The sequence below is a fragment of the Propithecus coquereli genome, unplaced genomic scaffold, assembly GCF_000956105.1.
Source record: "Propithecus coquereli isolate 6110/MARCELLA unplaced genomic scaffold, Pcoq_1.0 Scaffold77, whole genome shotgun sequence".
NCBI classification, from domain to species: domain Eukaryota; kingdom Metazoa; phylum Chordata; class Mammalia; order Primates; family Indriidae; genus Propithecus; species Propithecus coquereli.
The window spans coordinates 1,289,828-1,310,232 of NW_012153840.1; the positions used below are offsets into that span (position 1 = coordinate 1,289,828).

General features: G+C 43.4%; 1 protein-coding gene across 1 annotated transcript in view; it reads left to right on the plus strand.

The window, feature by feature from the left end:
* Window positions 1-19,495, plus strand: part of FBXO42 (F-box protein 42) — a 111,265-nt gene extending 91,770 nt beyond the window's left edge. Inside the window, exons 5-10 of the mRNA XM_012662638.1 lie at window positions 9,636-9,789; window positions 10,957-11,067; window positions 12,607-12,703; window positions 13,173-13,229; window positions 13,920-14,036; window positions 14,564-19,495. Coding sequence (XP_012518092.1) covers window positions 9,636-9,789; window positions 10,957-11,067; window positions 12,607-12,703; window positions 13,173-13,229; window positions 13,920-14,036; window positions 14,564-15,679 — 1,652 coding nt within the window. The 3' untranslated portion in view covers window positions 15,680-19,495. The remainder of the gene's footprint in view (window positions 1-9,635; window positions 9,790-10,956; window positions 11,068-12,606; window positions 12,704-13,172; window positions 13,230-13,919; window positions 14,037-14,563) is intronic.
* The last annotated feature ends 910 nt before the right edge of the window (window positions 19,496-20,405 follow it).

Here is a 20,405-nt window from a genome sequence, read left to right on the forward strand (position 1 = left end):
AGCGTGCCTCTATTCCTCAAATTCTCCTTTGAACCAGCTCTGCTTCCTACCTGCTCCTTCATTCTACAGATGTATAAAAGATAGGTGTCTAATTTTTTAAAAACTATACTTTGACAACAGTGCAAAACCATTTTCCAGGGGATAGGAAGGACTTTCACTTTTTCTTTTAGAAGTTCTATATTGTTTGATTGTTTTATTTGAAAGTATTTTTAAGTACTTTTGTTTTCTTAAATAAAGAAATAATTTCCCTCCAAAGATATAAAATGTGCTACCTAGAAAATCTAAGACTAAAATAACAGTTTTATTTGTTGAGAATATAAGTGACATTGAGAAAGTTGTGGGATTATAAATCTGTCTCTCATCTGCTGACATTTGGCTCTTATTGCCTAGGGCCACTTGCACTCAGAGCCGGCAGTGTGGTCAGGGACCAAAGGCACTCAAAGGTACTGTGAGCCCCATAGAGCTCCTCTTGGAGGTCTTGAAATGTCTTTTTTTTTCTTTTTTCCAACGGCATCTCACTGTGTTACCCAGGCTAGAGTGCAGTGGTGTCCTCACTGCAACTTCAAACTCCTGAACTCAAGAGGATCCTCCTGCCTTAGCCTCCCAGATACCTGAGACTACAGGCATACATCACCACGCCCAGCTAATTTTTTTATGTTTCGTAGAGATGGGGTCTCACTGTTGCCCAGGCAGCTCTCGAACTCCTGGCCTCAAGCAGATCCTCCTGCCTCAGCCTCCTAAAGTGCTAGGATTACAGGTGTGAGTCACCCAAGCCCAACCATTAAACATCTTTTTTTAATGGAGATTCTTACCTAAACCTAAACTTCCAAAGAGAAGGGATTAACTTTTTTTTTTTTTTGGAAACAGTCTCGCTCTGTTGTCCTGGGTAGAGTACAGTGGCATCATTGTAGGTCACTGCAACTTCAAACTCCTGGGCTCAAGCAATCCTCCTGCCTCAGCCTCCCAGGTACCTGGGACTACAGGTGTGTGCCACAATGCCCTTCTATTTTTAGTAGAGACCATGTCTCACTCTTGCTCAGGCTAGTCTCAAGCTCCTAAGGTCAAGCAATCCCCCCACTTTGGACTTGGCCTCGGCCTCCCAAATTGGCCTCCCAGAGTGCCAAGATTACAGGCATGAGCCGTCTCACCCAGCCTAGGCTTAACTCTTTTCTTTCATTAAGGTTGAATTTCTTGATGACTCGGAACATGGAATTGGATCTTTTTTTTTCTTTTTTGGTTTTCGTGAGGCACACATAGAACAGTGCCTGGCTCATAGTAACCATTATGCATTAGCTCCTCCTACCGTTATTATTCATCTGTAAATGAGGTTAGTAGTACCTACATTGTAAGGTTGTGATGACTAAATGAGGTAATGCGTATAAAATGCTTAGCACTTAGTTAGCACATAATAGGCACACAAATGGTAAGCACTATTTATAACACCTTAATAAACTAATAATAAATGATGATAGTATGGAGATGTAAAAATACTTTTTTAATCACGCATAAAATACAGGCATCCTCAATTTTAAAAGGTGCTTGTTTTATCTTGTTACCAAATAGTCGAGCTGCTCCTCTAGTCCTGGGTTCTGTGTGACTAGAAACTACAATTGTGGGAAAGAGGCATAGAAACCAAACCAGAATTTGGAATTGCTTCACTTTTTTCCAGCTTCTTTGCAAAAGTAAACACGAATGCCTGGTAATTCTACCACTGTATTTCGCATGTGAAATTTTCTTCTGATTTCATAGGAACCTTGGGAAATATCTGAACCAATTAGCAATTTTAGGGAATGTTAGTTCTGTTGTGTAGGGTGCCTATCTGATTATCCAGTTTCCCACAGCTGCTTTTGGGCTTGTGCCTTGTTCTGAAATTTTCTCCATTGATCGTATCTGCTATGCGATTAGGCCTTTGGTGTATTTGGGGAGTGAATCCTGTGAGGATGACCATTGGCTCTGGGGGAATAGGTTCAAGTGACATGTCCTTCCACGCTTGATAAGGGCACATTTGGTTCTGTGATGCTTCATGGGAACCTCAGCGGGAGCGACATCCTTTTTTCCTTCTCCTTTGTGCAAAAACAACACTTAGACCGCATTTAGAGGCCCAATGGCCTTGTTATTTTGAAGGCAGGCCAAGAAATGTCCTAATGAGTATAAAACCTTGATTTTACAAGTTTTCATGGGGGAAGGGTATTTATTTTATCATATGTCACCATAGTGATGATGCGCCTTTTAGCTGTGAAGTGTCTGCTAGATTATACAAGATTTCTAATTAATCAGTTACTACTACGGTGGGTGGATGTGCTTTAATAAAAATTTATTAAGTTTATATTATTATCATTGTAGCTGCTGTTTGGAATGAATTACATGCACATGGGGCAGTTCTTCAGAGTTGGACCTGACACTTAATCTGTGACTAGTCCATAAAAAGTTAGTTATTTCCCTGGTCTAATAATGTATGGTCGTGTATTTTAAAAGAAAGTTTAGGCCGGGCGCGGTGGCTCACGCCTGTAATCCTAGCACTCTGGGAGGCTGAGGCAGGTGGATAGCTCAATGTCAGGAGTTCGAGACCAGCCTGAGCAAGAGTGAGACCCCGTCTCTACTAAAAATAGAAAGAAATTATCTGGACAACTAAATATATACATATATATATAGAAAAAATTAGCTGGGCATGGTGGCACATGCCTGTAGTCCCAGCTACTCGGGAGGCTGAGGCAGTAGGATCGCTTGAGCCCAGGAGTTTGAGGTTGCTATGAGCTAGGCTGAAGCCACGGCACTCTAGCCGGGGCAACAGAGTGAGACTCTGTCTCAAAAAAAAAAAAAAAAAGTTTATAAGCAGTATTTAAATGGCTGGCTTTTCCTGGAACTTTTTAAAAAATGAATAAAGATATATAATTTGAATACGGCTTTTCTTGTTTTTCTCAAAATTCTAGTAAAGACCTGTTGTTTGTTTTCTGCAATTCCACCTGACTAAAGAGAACATTTATTCTTTAAGATGCAGAAATGGCCAAAGTTCATGGAGTCCCACAGTCTCTAACCTCACCCTAAATTTAATTCATTTGATTTGTAGGCCTTGCGTTAAGACAATTGAGAGGCAATTAAGGACCATCTGTTTTAAACAAATTGAGAATATGAAATAAGTAGGTTTTTAGAAATGATAAAACTGGGAGCTCTTTACAAAGATTTTACAGTATTGATTCTTAAAATAGCAGGAATTTAAAAGTATCCAATTTGCAACAAATAAATCAAACATTATATGTATAATTGGGTCACATAAAGTTTGATACACCAGTATTCTTGACTTCTGGTTGCTCAACTAGCTGTATAAAGGTGGTGTGTTGAATTCCACCCCCTCCCCAACTTGTTCTTATGGAATTTTTTCCCACTTAACAAACTGAGGGGAGCATGATTAATTTAACCCCTGGGCGGGGAGGTGAAAAGAAAAAAAAATTAAAAAACAATTTAACCCTTGACTCTACTTAGTCGTCAAGATATTTAAGTCTTTGCGATAAGAAGTAGAGGGAGATTTTGGCTTTCTAAAAGGTCAAGATATTTGAAACATCTTTTTAGAAAGCCTTTACCTAAGATAATCCTTAAGGATCTCTTACATTAGTTTATCACTGTTACTGACCTCAGCTTACCTTTCCTTAGAGAGTCTAGAGAAGAAGTAAATGGTCCTATATTAGAGGTGGAGTGTGTCCCAGAGCCTCACAGAGAAGAAGAGGTCCTAAGAATAGCTTTCTGTTCAATTTACTTATCTCTCTGACTACTCTGGGTTTTCGGCATACCTGATTAATTAAGATTTAGAAACGAGCTTCAGCTTTGAAATACTCAGACCTTTTAAGGCATCTGACTTGTTTGGGGCAACTGCTCAGAAGTGATGTATCTGTATGCATGAAGAACAGCATAGTATAACAGTCAAAAGAATGAGCTTATTTAAAGCCAGACCAAATGGATTAGAATCCTGGTTGGTTTGTTTCTTTGTTTTTTTAAGAGATGGAATCTGGCTTTGTCGCAGGCTAGAGTACAGTGGTGCAATCATAGCTCATTACAGTCCCAAACTCCTGGGCTTAAGGAGTTTTCCCTCAAACTCTTGATCATCTTCCTTCCTTAGCCTCCTATGTAGCTAGGAGAACAGGTGCATGCCACCATACTCAGCTAATTTTTTTTTTTTTGAGTGACAGGGTCTTGCTTTGTTGTCCAGGCTGGTCTTGAACTCCTAGCCTCAAAAACTTCTCCCACCTCAGCCTCCTGAGTCACTGAGATTACACGAGTGAACCACTGCACCAAGCTCCCTGCCACTTGTTAGCTCTATGACCTTGGACAAGTTATTTAAGTGAGGTGTGCCTTGGTTTTCTCATCTGTAAAATGGGAATAAAACTAGGAGTTTTGGAAGAATTAAATTAGTTAATACATGCGGAGCACCTAGAAAGATGCATAGCAGGCCTGGGCGTGGTGGCTCACACCTACAATCCTAGCACTCTGGGAGACCTAGGCGGGGAGGATCACTTGAGCTCAGGAGTTCGAGACCAGCCTGAGCAAGAGCAAGACTCCATCTCTACTAAAAATAGAATTAGCCAGATGTCAGGGTGCATGCCTATAGTCCCAGCTACTTTGGGGAGGCTGAGGCAGGAGGATCGCTTGAGCCCAGGAATTTGAGATTGCTGTGAGCTAGGCTGACACCACGGCACTCTACTCAGGGCAACAGAGTGAGACTCTGTCTCAAAATGATGCCTAGCATATAGTAAATGCTCAATAAATACTAGTTGTTAGTAGTAGTGGCAGTAGTAAGAGAGTTATAGCAGCAGTAATTGTAATTTCCCTTAGTCAAGTCATCCATCCCTACCACCTTCCTGATACTCCCCAAACATAGGCACACTGTTTATACAGTTAAAATCCTTTTTCTAAAATAGTGCTATCCAGTAGAACTTTCTGTGACGATGAAAATGTTCTGTCTGTGCTCTTCAGTTTGGTAGCCACTGGCAACGTGTGGCTAATGGTGACTGTTGGACAGTGCACATCTAAAGTGTAGTCTTTCTTCTGGTTTCATTGTATATTTTATTATGTTTTACCAACATTTTTTGAAATTTTATGAATATTTTACACCTAAGAGGTATGTATTCTTATATTTGTAATCTCTTTAAACCCAGAACTGATAAGTATTGGTTTGTCTTTCCTCATGAAGTATTGATAATTTATTTCAAAAGATGTTACAGGGGCCAGGCACGGTGGCTCATGCCTGTAATCCTAGCACTCTGGGAGTGCTAAGAGGAAGGATCACTTCAGGTTGAGTTCGAGACCAGCCTGAATAGCAACAAGACCCTGTCTCTACAAAAAATAGAAAATTAATTGAGTATTAGTCAGTGTCAGTTGGGTTTATATTTCTTTTTTTATTTGCCCAGCTATCTCATTAGATTAATCTCCAGAAATGGAATCACTGACTTGAAGCATATACAATTTAAAATTTTGATACTAATTGCCCAATTTACATTAAAAATTGTATTTTTTGGCCAGATGAGGTGGCTCACGCCTATAATTCTAGCGCTTTGGGAGGACAAGGTGGCAGGGCTGCTTGAGGTCAGGAATTGAAGACTAGCCTGAGCCTAGAGCAAGACCTTCCTGTCTACAAAATAATCTAAAAATTAGCGGGGCATAGTGGCTGGCTTGGAGGTTGCAATGAGCTATGATGATGCCACTGCACGCTCTACCCTGGGCCACGGAACAAGATCCTGTCTCAAAAAAACAAATTTTGTTATTTTTGTTTATTTCCACATACGGCTGTTTTGAGGGGCCCTTGGTCTGCTGCTTCCCTTTATACATTTGATTTTAAAAACCAGGGTTTGGGCCGGGTGCAGTGGCTCACGCCTGTAATCCTAGCACTCTGGGAGGCCAAGGCGGGCGGATTGTTTGAGCTCAGGAGTTCGAGACCAGCCTGAGCAAGAGCGAGACCCCATCTCTACTAATAATAGAAAGAAATTAATCGGAGAACTAAAAATATATAGAAAAAATCATCTGGGCATGGTGGCGTATGCCTGTAGTCCCAGCTACTCGGGAGGCTGAGGCAGAAGAATTGCTTGAGCCCAGGAGTTTGAGGTTGCTGTGAGCTAGGATGATGCCACGGCACTCTAGGCCGGGCAACAGAGACTCTGTCTCAAAAAAAAAAAAACCAGGGTTTGCAGTATCTCAAACCCACATTCTAGTCTAGAATTTACGTTACTACTATGCTGAAGCCTGTTATAGATTTTATTTTACTTGCTTTTTTGTTTTTGTTTTTTTTCTTTTTTTAGAGAGGATCTCACTCTGTCACCCAGGCTAGAGTGCAGTGTCATCATCATAGCTCACTGTAGCCTCCAAGTCCTGGGCTAAAGTAATCCTCCTGCCTCAGCCTCCCGAGTAGCTGTAACTACAGGCATACATCGCCACACCTGGCTAATTTTTTTATCTTTATTTTTTGTAGAGATAGGATTTCACTATTGCCCAGGCTGGTCTTGAACTCCTGGGCTCAAGCAATCCTCCTGCCTCAGCCTTCCAAAGTGCTGAAATTACAGCCGTGGGCCACCACGGCTGGCCCATTTTGTTCTTTCTGTTTGACAGTACTTAAGATTTCTAAGTTAGGGGCAAGAACTTGAAGCTTTGTTTGGTATTTCACAAATTAAATCATTTTAGAGTAGTGTTTTGCTTTGTTTTTTTTTTTTGAGACAGAGTCTCTCTCTGTTGCCTGGGCTAGAGTGCCGTGGCGTCATCCTAGCTCACAGCAACCTCAAACTCCTGGGCTCAAGCAATCCTACTGCCTCAGCCTCCTGAGTAGCTAGGACTACAGACATGCGCCACCATGCCTGGCTAATTTTTTATATATATATTTTTAGTTTTCCAGCTAATTTTTTTTTTTTTTTTTTTTTTCAGTAGAGACGAGGTCTCGCTCTGCTCAGGCTGGTCTTGAACTCCTGAGCTCAAACGATCTACCCGCCTTAGCCTCCCAGAGTGCTAGGATTACAGGATTACAGGCATGGGCCACCATCCCTGGCCTGACAGTAGTGTTTTAACTAGACTATTATGTTAGTTAGGTTTTCTAGTTGAACTAGGAAGCAGGATGTTCTTGGGGAGGCAAAAGTTTGTTTTCTGTTTTTGTTTTTGTTTTTTTTTTTTTGAGACAGAGTCTCACGGTGTTGCCCACTCCTGGGCTCAAGTGATCCTTCTGCCTCAGCCTCCTGAGTAGCTGGGACTACAGGCATGTGCCACCATGCCTGGCTAATTTTTTCTATATATTTTTAGTTGTCCGATTAATTTCTTTCTATTTTTATTTCTTTCTTTCTTTCTTTTTTTTTTTTTTTTTTTGAGGCAGAGTCTCACTTGTTGCCCGGGCTAGAGTGCCGTGGCTTCAGCCTAGCTCACAGCAACCTCAAACTCCTAGGCTCAAGTGATCCTCCTGCCTCAGCCTCCTGAGTAGCTGGGACTACAGGCATGCGTCACCATGCCCGGCTAATTTTTCCTATACATACATATTTTTAGTTGTCCAGATCATTTCTTTCTATTTTTTAGTAGAGACGGGGTCTCACTCTTGCTCAGGCTGGTCTTGAACTCCTGAGCTCAAACAATCCGCCCACCTCGGCCTCCCAGAGTGCTAGGATTATAGGAGTGAGCCACCGCGCCCAGCCTGTTTTTGTTTTTTTTTAATAATTTTTATTTCAAAATATTAGGAGGTACAAGTGTTCTTGTTACATGGGTGAATTGTGTAATGCTGAAGTCGGGGCTTTTAGCATGCCTGTCACCAGAATAGTGTACATTGCACCTTATAGGAGGCAGAAGTTTTTAACCAGAAACCATAAGACCATACAAAGGACAGTAGATCACGAGTAGCCCCCTTAGTCGTGATTTCTGTGGATATGAGAACTAACTCAAGGAATACCTCAGCCAGTGTCACAGCACTGCTGATTGACACAAGAACTTCATAGAGAAGACTCATTTCCGTGGTCAAATCCCGTGTTCTGAATTGGTGTCTGTTCTATTAGGAAAGTATTCGGAATAGCTGATGCACAGATACTCACCCCATACTTTGAGGACTGGCACCTCAAAATACGAAGTTACACTTACATTAGAGCACAAGGAAAACCTTCCTCTGCCTCACCTTCTCAACCTTGAGACTTTGTAACTGATACCATTAAAACAGTCTGAACAGGGCTTTTCAAACCATGTTCCCATAACGCTTTGCTGAAGAGGGAAACTAAGCCATCCACCTAAATTGGAGCACCTCCTCTGCTATTAGGTTAATGTAGCGTGAGATTCTTTCTACTTAAGACATCCTTTGAGAAATGAATTCTGCAGCTTTAACAAAAAAATTTTTAATATTCCAGTATTTAGTGACCCCTGGATATTGGGACAAATTACTTTGGTCTTGAACAAACCAAAGGTGACATGTGGAGTAAGGGATTGAGGGAAATAGCAATTGTTATTTCAAAGACAAAAGATTTTGGAAAGTTATGCTCCTATGAAATATTTGTTATTCCTAAAGTTTTCTAGCATAAGCCACATCTGTGTTTTTTCCCAAAATTTGGTCATTGCCGCTAAGAGGTCCAGCCTGGATGGCCTTTTTTTTTTTTTTTTTTTCTTTTTTGAGACAGAGTCTCGCTCTGTTGCCCAGGCTAGAGTGCCGTGGCATCATCATAGCTCACTGCAACCTCAAACTCTTGGGCTCAAGTGATACTCCTGCCTCAGCCTCCTGAGTAGCTAGGACTCAGGTGAACGCCACTGTGCCCGACTAATTTTTCTGTTTTTAGTAGAGACGCAGTCTCATTCTTGGTCAGGCTGGTCTCGAACTCCTGACCTCAAGCAATCCTCCTGCCTCAGCCTCCCAAAGTGCTAGGATTACAGGCGTGAGCCGCTGCTCCCGGCCCTGGATGGCATTAGTAACCACTCTTGGTATAAGGCTCATAGTTTCATTGAAATCTGGTAACATTAAGCCTTGAAAGTCTGCCCCATTTGTGCAATCTGAGGCTGTCTGGCTATGTGAGGTCCATAGCTAGGGGCCTAGAGGTCACAGTGTGAACATTTGACTCAGAAGAAATAAGAACTGCATTCTGCCTCTTGTTTTTTTTACCTAAATTTGGTGGTGGCAGTTATTTTTAAGTTGCATCCAGGTATCTAGCCTCTGTACACTCATCCCTGGATCCCCTTACATTCTTTCCCTTCTGTCCTCTGTTAAGCTGGTTAAAGGGATGGAAAGGAAAGTCAACATTTATTGAGTATCTGCTATGCGTCAAGCGTTGTGTTAGGTGCTTTGAATGTATTTTTTAAAATTTTTTCTTGTCAAGGCTGATCTATGAATGTGTTACTTAATACTCAAAACAGCCTTATGAGATAGTTATTCTTATTCTTAATTTCAAGTGAGCATATTAAACCTGAGAGAGGTTAAGTAACTTTTCTCTAACTCAGGTTTCTCTGTGCTAATTATAAAAGATATATCAATTGGTGACGATTTTCTCAGACCTGCAAACCCAGTTTTGTCTCTCCCTTTCCCCTGTGCTTTCTAGTATTGGTCCCCATTTCGTCACTCTTCCAGTGAAAGGTGATCTGTAGGTAGCTTACCTATGGATTGCTGTGAGATCCCAGATCCTAACTACGGTGTTATTGACTTCTCCTAGGGTCCTATCCTTCCCCCAAGGCCGGAGCAACTCTGGTTGTGTACAAGGACCTGCTAGTGCTGTTTGGTGGCTGGACGCGGCCAAGCCCTTATCCCCTACACCAACCAGAGAGATTCTTTGATGAAATACACACTTATTCACCCTCTAAAAATTGGTAAGTCATGAAGATATGCTGCCTTAAATCTGGAAGAAAAAATTTTAAATGAATGGATTCTTTATCTTTTTTGTCTCAAGAATCCCTTTGGGTATTTGATGAAAAACTATGGACTCTTCCCAGGAGTAGAAAAAAACGTACATATGCACAGATTTTGCCTACAGTTTCAGAGGGTCTACAGAATCTTCTTAGGACCCTAAACTTAGAATCCTTATTTTAGAACCCAAAGAGAAAAAGCAGAAGAGATTTATTCCTCTTCCAGGAAAAATGAATGAACCACTTGAAGAACAAGGAGCTCTTCAGCTTTGGCTGCTAATTCCGCAGGAGTGTTATAAATCCGGATGATTCCTTACTCCCTGCTGTGTCTCCAAGACTGACTCCCAATTGTAATTTACATGTATTTTTTAGATGACAGAGACCCCTGTTCCCTGTAATGGAATACTTAGTACATGGCTCTTGGCAGCTGCTAGTGTTCAGGGCCGTAGAGAGAAGTGGCAGGTGGTGCCCCTTCAGCAAACCAGGCTGAAGCAGCCAAGAAGCTTGATCTTGTCCTTTGTCATTGTCTCCTTATCTCTCTACCTCCAAACCATCCACACTGAGAACTTGAAAGTGAATATAACTTTAAGGGAGTGTGTATGAAAGGCACAAATACCTTATGCCCTCCTTTAGTTACTATCCTAATGGTATCTGCACTGAAGGTGACAGGATTGTCGTTTTAATGGATGCCTACTTACTATCTTTCACCTTAAACACGTAGATCAAAAACAGGCGGTAGGCCGGGCGCGGTGGCTCACGCCTGTAATCCTAGCACTCTGGGAGGCCGAGGCGGGCGGATTGTTTGAGCTCAGGAGTTCGAAACCAGCCTGAGCAAGAGCGAGACCCCCGTCTACTAAAAAAAAAAAAAAATAGAAATTATCTGGACAACTAAAAATATATAGAAAAAATTAGCCGGGCATGACGGTGCATGCCTGTAGTCCCAGCTACTCGGGAGGTTGAGGAGGAGGATCTCTCAAGCCCAGGAGTTTGAGGTTGCTGTGAGCTAGGCTGATGCCACGGCACTCACTCTAGCCAGGGCAACAGAGTGAGACTCTTTCTCAAAAAAAAAAACAAAAAACAAAAAACAAAACAGTGCTGATTTCTTGGTTTCTTCCTATCGTTTTACATTAGGTGGAACTGCATTGTGACAACCCATGGGCCACCTCCCATGGCTGGCCACTCCTCCTGTGTGATAGATGATAAAATGATTGTTTTTGGTGGCTCCTTAGGATCCCGGCAAATGTAAGTATATTTGATTTGCTCCATATTAGCCTGAAGGTAAACACTCCTGGGAATAACCAGTCAGAAAAGTGAACTAGCCAGGGTCCGTATTCCTGAGCATGGTTCTAATTAATCCAATTAGTTATCTCACCCTAACATTGTGTTCTTTGATCCCCTAGTAACAGACCAGTAAGTTGAAAACTTGCTCCATAAAATCCAGGTTATGTAGAATCTCTTTGTTTGACATGTGGTTCTGTTTAATAGGATCAAATTCTGATGGAACCTCCTCTTGGTCTGCTGTACTGTGCCTACAGAAGACCCAAAGGCCGGCTTCCAAGAAATAGGGTGCTTGTACTTGCTCTGCTTTTTTACCCGGCTCTTGCCCTTTGGGCTTTAAGAGGAGGCAAGAGCGAGACTGACAGGACAGGTGGAAATCAGAGGCTCTCCAACCGGGATGGACTGGGGAGTGGATAGGAGCAAGAAACCTGTGTTAGGTGTGACACAGGTGGGGCTGTGGGGCTGTCCTCCCCACCTCAGGCCATAATTGGCCAGCTCAGGCCAGAGTCAAGAGCCAGAGCATTCCATCTGTATCACCATGTATCTGGTTAGATGGTAGCAACAGTCATGATCATTCTCCCTGTGTTCTGACCACTCCAGACCGGATTCTGTCCTCTCTTTGATTATTTTCCATCTTCACATTTTAAAACAGTTGTGGAGCTAGACTATAGGAGCTAACTTCTAGATGAGAGGGTTTAGGATTTAAGGTATTGGCGCTATTATTCCTGTATTCCTGTGTGTAAATAAGTGACCTTAGAGAGATCACCATAAAAGAGAGACTTCCATGCAGGAGTCTGTCCTTGCCTTGAGGGTTGGAGACGCCAATTTGTCCTTGATGAAACTGCAGGTTTCCTTAGCCATTGTGAAATTACTTTTTGTAGCTAGAATCGATACAGCTTTTAACTCCTGGACAATGATGAAGCTGCCTTTCAAATCATTTTTTCTCTTCCTTGTGGTTTTTGCTTTTGAAAGACTATCGCTTGACCAATGGCTCTTTCCTGCTGTTGTCAATTAACTTTCACCTCAGGTACTAGAGTGTGGCTACAGCCATGGCTCTGATGAGGCCTTATGGGTCAGGGAAAGAGCAGAAGTTTGAAGGTCTCAAGATGACTGCTAAAGAAAGTGGGGAAGAGCAATACAGCTAAGTGCCAGCTAGGAGTGTGGTACTTTGCCAGGCATCTTTATGAAGGTGTCTTCATTTATATCAACTCTTTAAAGTAATAGCAGTATTTTCACTTTGTAGATAAGGAATCCAGAGTTAGAGAAAATTAAGGGACTGATTCAGGCTACAGAGCTGGGATTCAACAATGTGATCTTTCTGGTTCTGAAGCCCCTGAACTTGGAGTAGGCCATCTCTGAAACCTCCTTCAGCCCAGACAGTCTGTGTGAAAGTGAAAATGGTGCAAGTTTACCAGCTGGGCACAGGCATGTGGAACTCCCCAGCCACCATTATGGTCCCTGGTAGCTCCCAATTCCCTTCATCCTTCTGTCCTTATCTCACAGGAGCAATGATGTCTGGGTCCTTGACCTCGAACAGTGGGCATGGTCCAAGCCGAACATCTCGGGCCCCAGTCCTCATCCTCGGGGTGGCCAATCTCAGGTACTCAGGAATTAAAATAACTGTTCAGCAAACACCGTAGCATCTTTCAGTCAGGACGGGAGAGGGAGGATGGAGTCAGGTAAGATGCCAGTGTGCACTAAGCCAAGGAAAATTTATCATTCTTTTTTGCTGGCATTTAATTTTTCAGCTTCTAATGGGTCATATTATTTATAGTGGCTTTATATTATTCCTCTTCCCAACGCATTTACTTTGCTAATTCATTTCTCAAGAGAACCCTGCATTTTATGTAGTTGACACTCATGTTAATATTTGATCAACAAAGAATGAATTATCAATAATATGTTCACGGGGATCAGAATTGACATGGTTTGGGGAGAATGGAGAGCTTATAGTAACTAGAACACTCTCATTTGGGAGCTATGTGGGCTGTTTTCATATATCACTGAAGCATAGGAAGTCAGATACCTGTGTCTTTGTAGATTTATTTTTAATTTCTTCCATTCCCCAGATTGTCATAGACGATGCAACTATCTTAATCCTCGGAGGGTGTGGCGGTCCCAATGCTGTGAGTATTGCTTGTGTGGCATTGCCTTGTATGTGCTGCTAAGTGTTCAAAACTTACTTCCCCTATCTTACTTTGCAGGACTATTTCCATGGCATTTTCATTTAGGGAATGCCTTTTCCACCTTGGGTACATAGCCTTCGTATTTTCTGGCCCTTTTTTCCATGCTTTTTTAGGGTGGGGGATGCTTTTAATCAGAGACATATGTCTCTTGAATATTCATATTTATGTTCTTCCTATTCCTACTTCCTCTTTAGGCTGTAAGGTTTGCCACTGTCATTCTTTCGAAGGGGGAGGGGGCAGTAGCATAGAAAAGCAAGTTGATAACTGCCAGAGTCCACGTGGAATTTAAGAATGCAGATTCATAAAGTTATGGATACGTATTATTTACCCTCTCCCTCAACCCCCTAATACACACACACGTAAGACCATGGGCAAAATTCAAAACCCCCTACAGTTGATTTTTGGGTTACAAGCATAATTCCATGTGCCAGGCAAGTGGTAATATATGAATGAATGAAAGCATAAATGAAGGCATGCACAACTGAATGATTAACTTAGGATTTTGCTGTTCTTTCTGAAGAGCGCACATGCTTTTGGAACCAGACAGCATGGCTTTAAGACTGCAGCTCTGTGTGTGTGTTTTGAAACACGTGTCACACCCGAGTCCTCTTGTTGGTTCTTCTCTTACAGCTGTTCAAGGATGCTTGGTTGTTGCACATGCACTCAGGTCCCTGGGCCTGGCAGCCACTCAAGGTAGAAAATGAAGAGCATGGGGCCCCAGAACTGTGGTGCCATCCAGCTTGCCGGGTAAGCAGGGAGCTGACAGGCCAGCGGGAAGAGAGGTCCTAAACTGGGAAACCACATTCATTGTCAGATCTCAAAGGAAATTTATACAAAAATAGAAAACACCTTGGTGTCACAAAAGAGATGGATATTAACCATCGCTCCTTTGTCATTTTTCACATATATGAGCCACTAGATGGGGAGACTTATGTGGGCCCCACTCATCTGTAAGTCCCAACTTTAAACATCTCTTTTTCTGTGAAACTTTCCCTGGAGTCCCTCAAACAAAAATTGATTCTTCCGTTTACTTCACCCCTGTTCCATAGACATAGTTCTAATGATAGCACATGTCACATACACTAAAGTAACAATTGTTTCCATGTCTGTTTCTCCTTCTAGCCTAGAGAGCAGACTATATCATTTTCATCTGTATGTCTCAGGCACCTACAAAATGCCTGGCACATTTTGGATTGCTCATGATAAAATGTTTGATAGAAATGAATAATCCGAATTGTAGAAGAGTCTGTGAGTACAGGTCCTTTGTCTTCCAGGTGGGCCAGTGTGTGGTGGTCTTCAGCCAGGCGCCTAGTGGGAGAGCCCCACTCAGCCCCAGTTTGAACTCTCGTCCGTCACCTATCAGTGCCACTCCTCCAGCTCTGGTTCCCGAAACCCGAGAGTACCGCTCTCAGTCTCCAGTAAGAAGTATGGATGAAGCTCCTTGTGTTAACGGCCGCTGGGGAACACTGAGGCCCAGGGCTCAAAGGCAGACTCCCTCAGGTTCTCGGGAAGGGAGCCTTTCCCCAGCCAGAGGAGATGGCTCTCCTATCCTCAATGGTGGGACTTTATCTCCAGGAACGGCAGCTGTCGGTGGGTCCTCCTTGGACAGCCCTGTACAGGCCATATCTCCAAGTACTCCGTCTGCTGCTGAAGGATATGACCTAAAAATGGGACTTTCTTTGGCTCCTCGACGAGGGTCACTGCCAGATCAGAAAGATCTGAGATTAGGATCCATAGATCTGAATTGGGATCTGAAACCTGCTTCCGGTAGCAATCACGTGGATGGCATGGACAACAGGACAGTTGGGGGAAGTACGAGACACCCCCCTGAACAGACGAATGGTGTGCACACCCCACCACACGTGGCCAGTGCCCTTGCAGGGGCCGTCTCCCCAGGTGCCCTGCGTCGGAGTCTGGAAGCTGTCAAAGCGATGTCATCCAAAGGCCCCTCGGGCTCTGCAGCACTAAGTCCTCCTCTTGGGTCTTCTCCGGGCTCCCCTGGGAGCCAGAGCCTGAGCAGTGGAGAAACAGTGCCCATCCCCCGCCCAGGGCCTGCCCAAGGAGATGGACATTCCTTACCTCCCATTGCCCGCCGCCTGGGCCACCACCCTCCACAGTCCCTAAATGTTGGCAAACCCCTGTACCAGAGTATGAACTGCAAGCCAATGCAGATGTACGTGCTGGACATTAAAGACACCAAGGAGAAGGGGCGGGTCAAATGGAAAGTATTTAATAGTAGTTCGGTGGTCGGACCTCCTGAAACCAGCCTGCACACAGTGGTACAAGGCAGGGGTGAACTCATCATATTTGGAGGACTTATGGATAAGAAACAGAATGTGAAGTACTATCCAAAAACAAACGCCTTGTACTTTGTGCGAGCAAAGAGATAATGTGTTCTAAATCCCTTTCCCTTTCTGTGGCTTTTAATTTGGAATTTTCCAGTGTGCAAGCATTTGGACTGAGAATTGGGAAAACAACAAAATTATTCCCATAAACCAAAACTCTAATTCCCAACCTAACTCACTCCAGGCTGGGATCAAATCTCCATTAAGAAAAAAATTATATATAAATATATATATATATATTATATAGCCAACTCTGTTTACAAAAAGGGAGAGATCTCCATCCTGGTTCAGATAAAATTGTTGCTGTGTTTTAGCAGAGGCTGTGCTGCCTTTTTCTACTTTGCTGGTAACTAGACCAAGAAGTTAGGGAACAGACTAATATCAGTAACTTTCCAAAAGAAACTGAAGAGCCCCCTATAAATTTTATGTGGCCTTCTCGGAGTTAAAAAATGAAAGGGCATATCTAAGGGGCAAAGGTGGAGGTTTCCAGTCTCATGCTTCAGGTGCTGGCAGGGTAAAAGTAACTCATAGAAAACTGTCTTTCCCTTCTCAAAACCAAGAGAACCTGTGACAACTCTGAAGAAATGCCCTATGCCTGGCCTCCTTTTGCCCTTTATGGCTGAGGAAAGTTACCCAACAAGGGATTTTGTTCCACGTTTGTGTGCCAGGTCATCGTGAAATAACGTGTATGCAGCCATCATCTGTCCACCTAATGTCCATCGGTCTTTTGAGTGCTCCCTGCGTGTCTCAGAAAACATTTTGGTGTCTGATTGTGGAATTTTCTGACAATCGTATTTGGTTGCAAGTTGCCAAAAACCTTATTTGTTCTCCTTTTTCTTCTCATAGAACTTGGTCCTTGGAAGCTGCCTTTTCCATTTATAGGCTACTTTTTTCTTTTTCTTTCTTTTTCTTTTTTTTTGCATACGTGCATTTTTTTTAAAGGCCCTAAAACTTTTCTCACTTTCTGTTTCTTTTACAAAGCTCGTGTGCCTAGAGAAATTGGATGATTCTTAGAAATATTTCCGGAACCCTTTCCCTGATATCACTCGGGGGCCATTAGGGAATTCTAAGATGCTACTATCATGAGAAATCTGTGAAGCATCAAAAGATACTGTTTTTTCCCTGTGGGCTTCTTTATATTTCCAAAGCACACTGGGCACACCCTTCCCATATTTATGTTATGTGGAAGTTGATCTTGGAAGGGAATCCCAGTAATAGTTCTTTCCAGAAATGTGTTTTCCCTTTGTGACATATATTCTCCCTGGCTATTTGACAGGTAATGAGGTCAAATATCATGTACTTGATCTTCATGATGCATGGCTGACCTTGGGAACAGCTCCATCCTTTGTGCTTGTCTTGTTCATGTGTCACCCAAACAGGGACTGAGTTTTTACTTTCACTTTATTTCTGAGATTCGGGTGCAACCAAGTAGAGCATTTCTTTGGTCAATACAGAAAATTACCAGCTACTAGTCTCCAGACCATGGCCTGGACATAGAAGATGTCAAAATAAGTTTATTTCAAATGGCATCATTTAAGTGTGGGTTTTTTGGTGATTTCTCATCAGTGGAAAAGAGGATTTTTGTTTTGCCCTCAGGATTTAAATTTTAAAATATCACGTTTCCCACTCCCATACTCCCCTTTTCCTTGTTAGCGTTTCCCAGGCACAAGCCTGCTGCAGCTGGCCCTGGGTCCTGGCTTTCAGCCAGCACTTAGCAGTCTGTCCCATGAGCGTGTTTTCTCCTGTTACATCATGCTGAGTCCCTTCCCTAGTCATTAGCTTTTACAGTGTGGTCTTGGTAGGAAAGCAGCCCTGGTGCCAAGCCCAGGAAAGGGCCAGCTCACAGGGAGAGGTATGTGTTCCAGAAGGTGCTCTCCATGCTCCCTTGGATGAGGAAACGACCATGTGCCTACTTACTATGGTGTCCAACTGCTTGAAGCTCCACACTTTGCTTTCCAGACTTGGGGGCCCTGGCACTGTTGCCAGCCCTTGCTTGGCAAAGACTGTTCAATCAAGTGGGGTCCTTAATTACAAGGGAAAACTAGTCCCGAAGATTAGCAATTTAGGCATTATTGCTGTTGCTGAACCTTTTTTATGACATTGCATTTGTGCATGGACAGTGCCTCCAAACTCAATTCCTGTTGAAATATAAAGTATTTGGAAGCCTGAGAGTTCAGAGTCTCAATTTCAGTCTTTCTCTTTGTCCTGTGGCCTTCCTAAGCCAGCTATTACCCTGTTGATTCCTTCTACTTCCCCCAAGGGGGCAGGCAATGGAGATGTTGATTCTCTAAGAAAGTAATCTGGCTCCTCTGAACTCCATGCCATCCTAGTGTGACCCATGCTGCTTGGAACCAGACTGTCTGCTTACAGCTCTTTAAGAAAAATCTGCCTTGTCCGTACTCATTGGTGTTGGTCTTGGTGGCTCCTGGGCACTGTGGGTGTGTACCTTGAGAAAGCAACTCAACACTGTCACGGTGATTTTCTCCTCAGGCCTTACGAAGCCACCTGTACAATGGAACTTCAGGTGTCTCAATTGAGGCGAACATTTCCACAGCACGTGGATGCCTCAGTTAGATCAGATTTAACCACAACTCCATTTTTGACATGATACAATTTTGTCTTAAAATTAACTGAGAAAATGAGACAAAAAAAATTTTTAAACCCTCAGGAGCACCTAAAGCAAATATTTGTCAGAATTTAAGTATTTAAAATACATTTTGTTTCTACTTGAAGCTTTAACCCCTTCCATTCCTGCAAGTGTGCCTTGGAGAGCTCCCATGTTCTAGTGACTTCACCGGCCACCTCCTTGTTGACCTCATGTAAGAATTTTAGTCTCTTCCTACTCCTCTCCTGGACAGAGCTTCCTGTTTTATCATTTTACAGGTTATGCAGCAGAAAGGGTTCTGTTTTTTCATTCACATTTCCACTCTTCTTCCGCACTTGGGTGGTTGGGCTCCACAACCTCACCCTACCTATTTTGGGAGCACAAATTAGGTATCAAAACAAGCTTAAATTTCATTTTAAGGCAATACTGGGCTTACTCTCCTCCCGGCCCTATGTGAATTTATTTGATTTTAATGTTTGAGTTTTATAACAAGAGCTGAAACCATGAACTATTCTAGGAACTATGTTGCAATTCTTTAAAGAAAAGAGGAGGAAGAGGAAGAAAGAACAACTTAAGAAGTCTTGACTGTGGAGGACAGAAGGCTACCAGCCAGTGGAGAACAAAGGGATGTTTCCCTTTCCCTTCACCTTGTGTTTCTGGGTTTCCTTCTGCTTTGCTTTTTTCCTTCCCCTTAAAAATGACATTCCTGGTTGGTTCGTCTGTCTGTCCTTGTCCTTGTGGTGATCCTGGCATTTTGAAGTGCTCTGCTTTGCATTATCTGTGGTCTCTTACCAGCACGCAAGTCAGTGGGGAGGATCTGAACACACCCAGGGGCAAGGAAGCTGAACTTCGAGGCCCGTGTCCCACGCAGCTCCCCGTGAACCGCAGAAGGCATGTTCTGCATGGTCACCAGTATGTGGCTCCCTCTCACCATGTTCATTGTCTAATGAGAGCAAACCTTAGGCGTTGGCTCCATTGTACTCTACTCGCTCTGCTCCCCTCCCACCAACCAGGGTCCATGTCAGTGCACGCCCATGGTGCCCTGGCCAAGCTGGTGCTGTGAGTGATGTTTCCCATACAACTCAGGGATGCCAGGTGGCTTACCCTGAGACAGTCATTTCAGGCACATAACAGTGTAGGAATGGAAATGGACTTCATCGATATTTAAATCTGTCAATTTCATTTTTTGTTAATGTTTTCCCCCTGATGACTTTTTAGCGGTTTAACAAATAAAACAAAATGGACGATTGTCTTAACTGTTTTATTAGTAAGAAAAGAAAAATTGCAGTGATAAGTTTTGAGGTTGGAGATTGAAGTTAGAAGCTAAGTAGTTGGAAAGATACTCCTCCTCTAGAAAGGTTGCGTTTTTGGGAAGAAAGTTGCCCTTGCCTGGGGACACCACTGTTTAATAATAAGGCAGCTCTCACCCTCGTGCTTGACGGGTTGATGTTTCAGAGCCTCAGTTCCATCTGCGATGGAGACCCAAGAGAGGCGTGAGCTTGCAGCAGAGGCCAGGGGCCATGGTGACATCTGCACTGTCACTGGCCCCCTACGCAAAGATGAGGACACAGAGCCCCAGCGTTCGTGAAGTAGCGTAGCAAATGATGGTTGGAGCACAAACCTGAAGCCCCAGAGGCCTGTGGTAAATCCTGCCTTCCCCTTCTCACCACTTAACCTTGGTTGCAAGTTTCCTCATACTATAAATGTAGTTGCTTCTACCTTAAAGGACCATGAGGATTCGTTGAAGTATATGAAAAGTGCTAGCCCAGTGCCTGGCACGTAGTAAGTTGGCAGCCACCGCCCTGCATTGCAGTCCCAGCACAGCGCTCCCCAGCCAGATTTGTTTCTCTGAATAATAAAGGGCCACAGCCTATGCACATTTGAGTGTAGATTACAGGACGTAGCCAGGGACGAGGAGGCAGTGCAGGAATCCCTGACCCATGTCACTATCCTGAGTGAGCTCCTCAGCCCACAGCTGTGACCCACATCACCCCTTCTCTGGGGAGCTTGAGAAAGGTCGCTGGAAGTGGCAGGCTTTGAGCACCCTCAGGTCCAGGCAGGACAGGAGACGTCCACCAAAATCCAGCGGGCTGGCCTGTGCATAGTAGTGCCACACAAGTGAGGCTTATCCTTGCTTCTCTGTGTCTTTTCTCCTCCCCCCAGGCA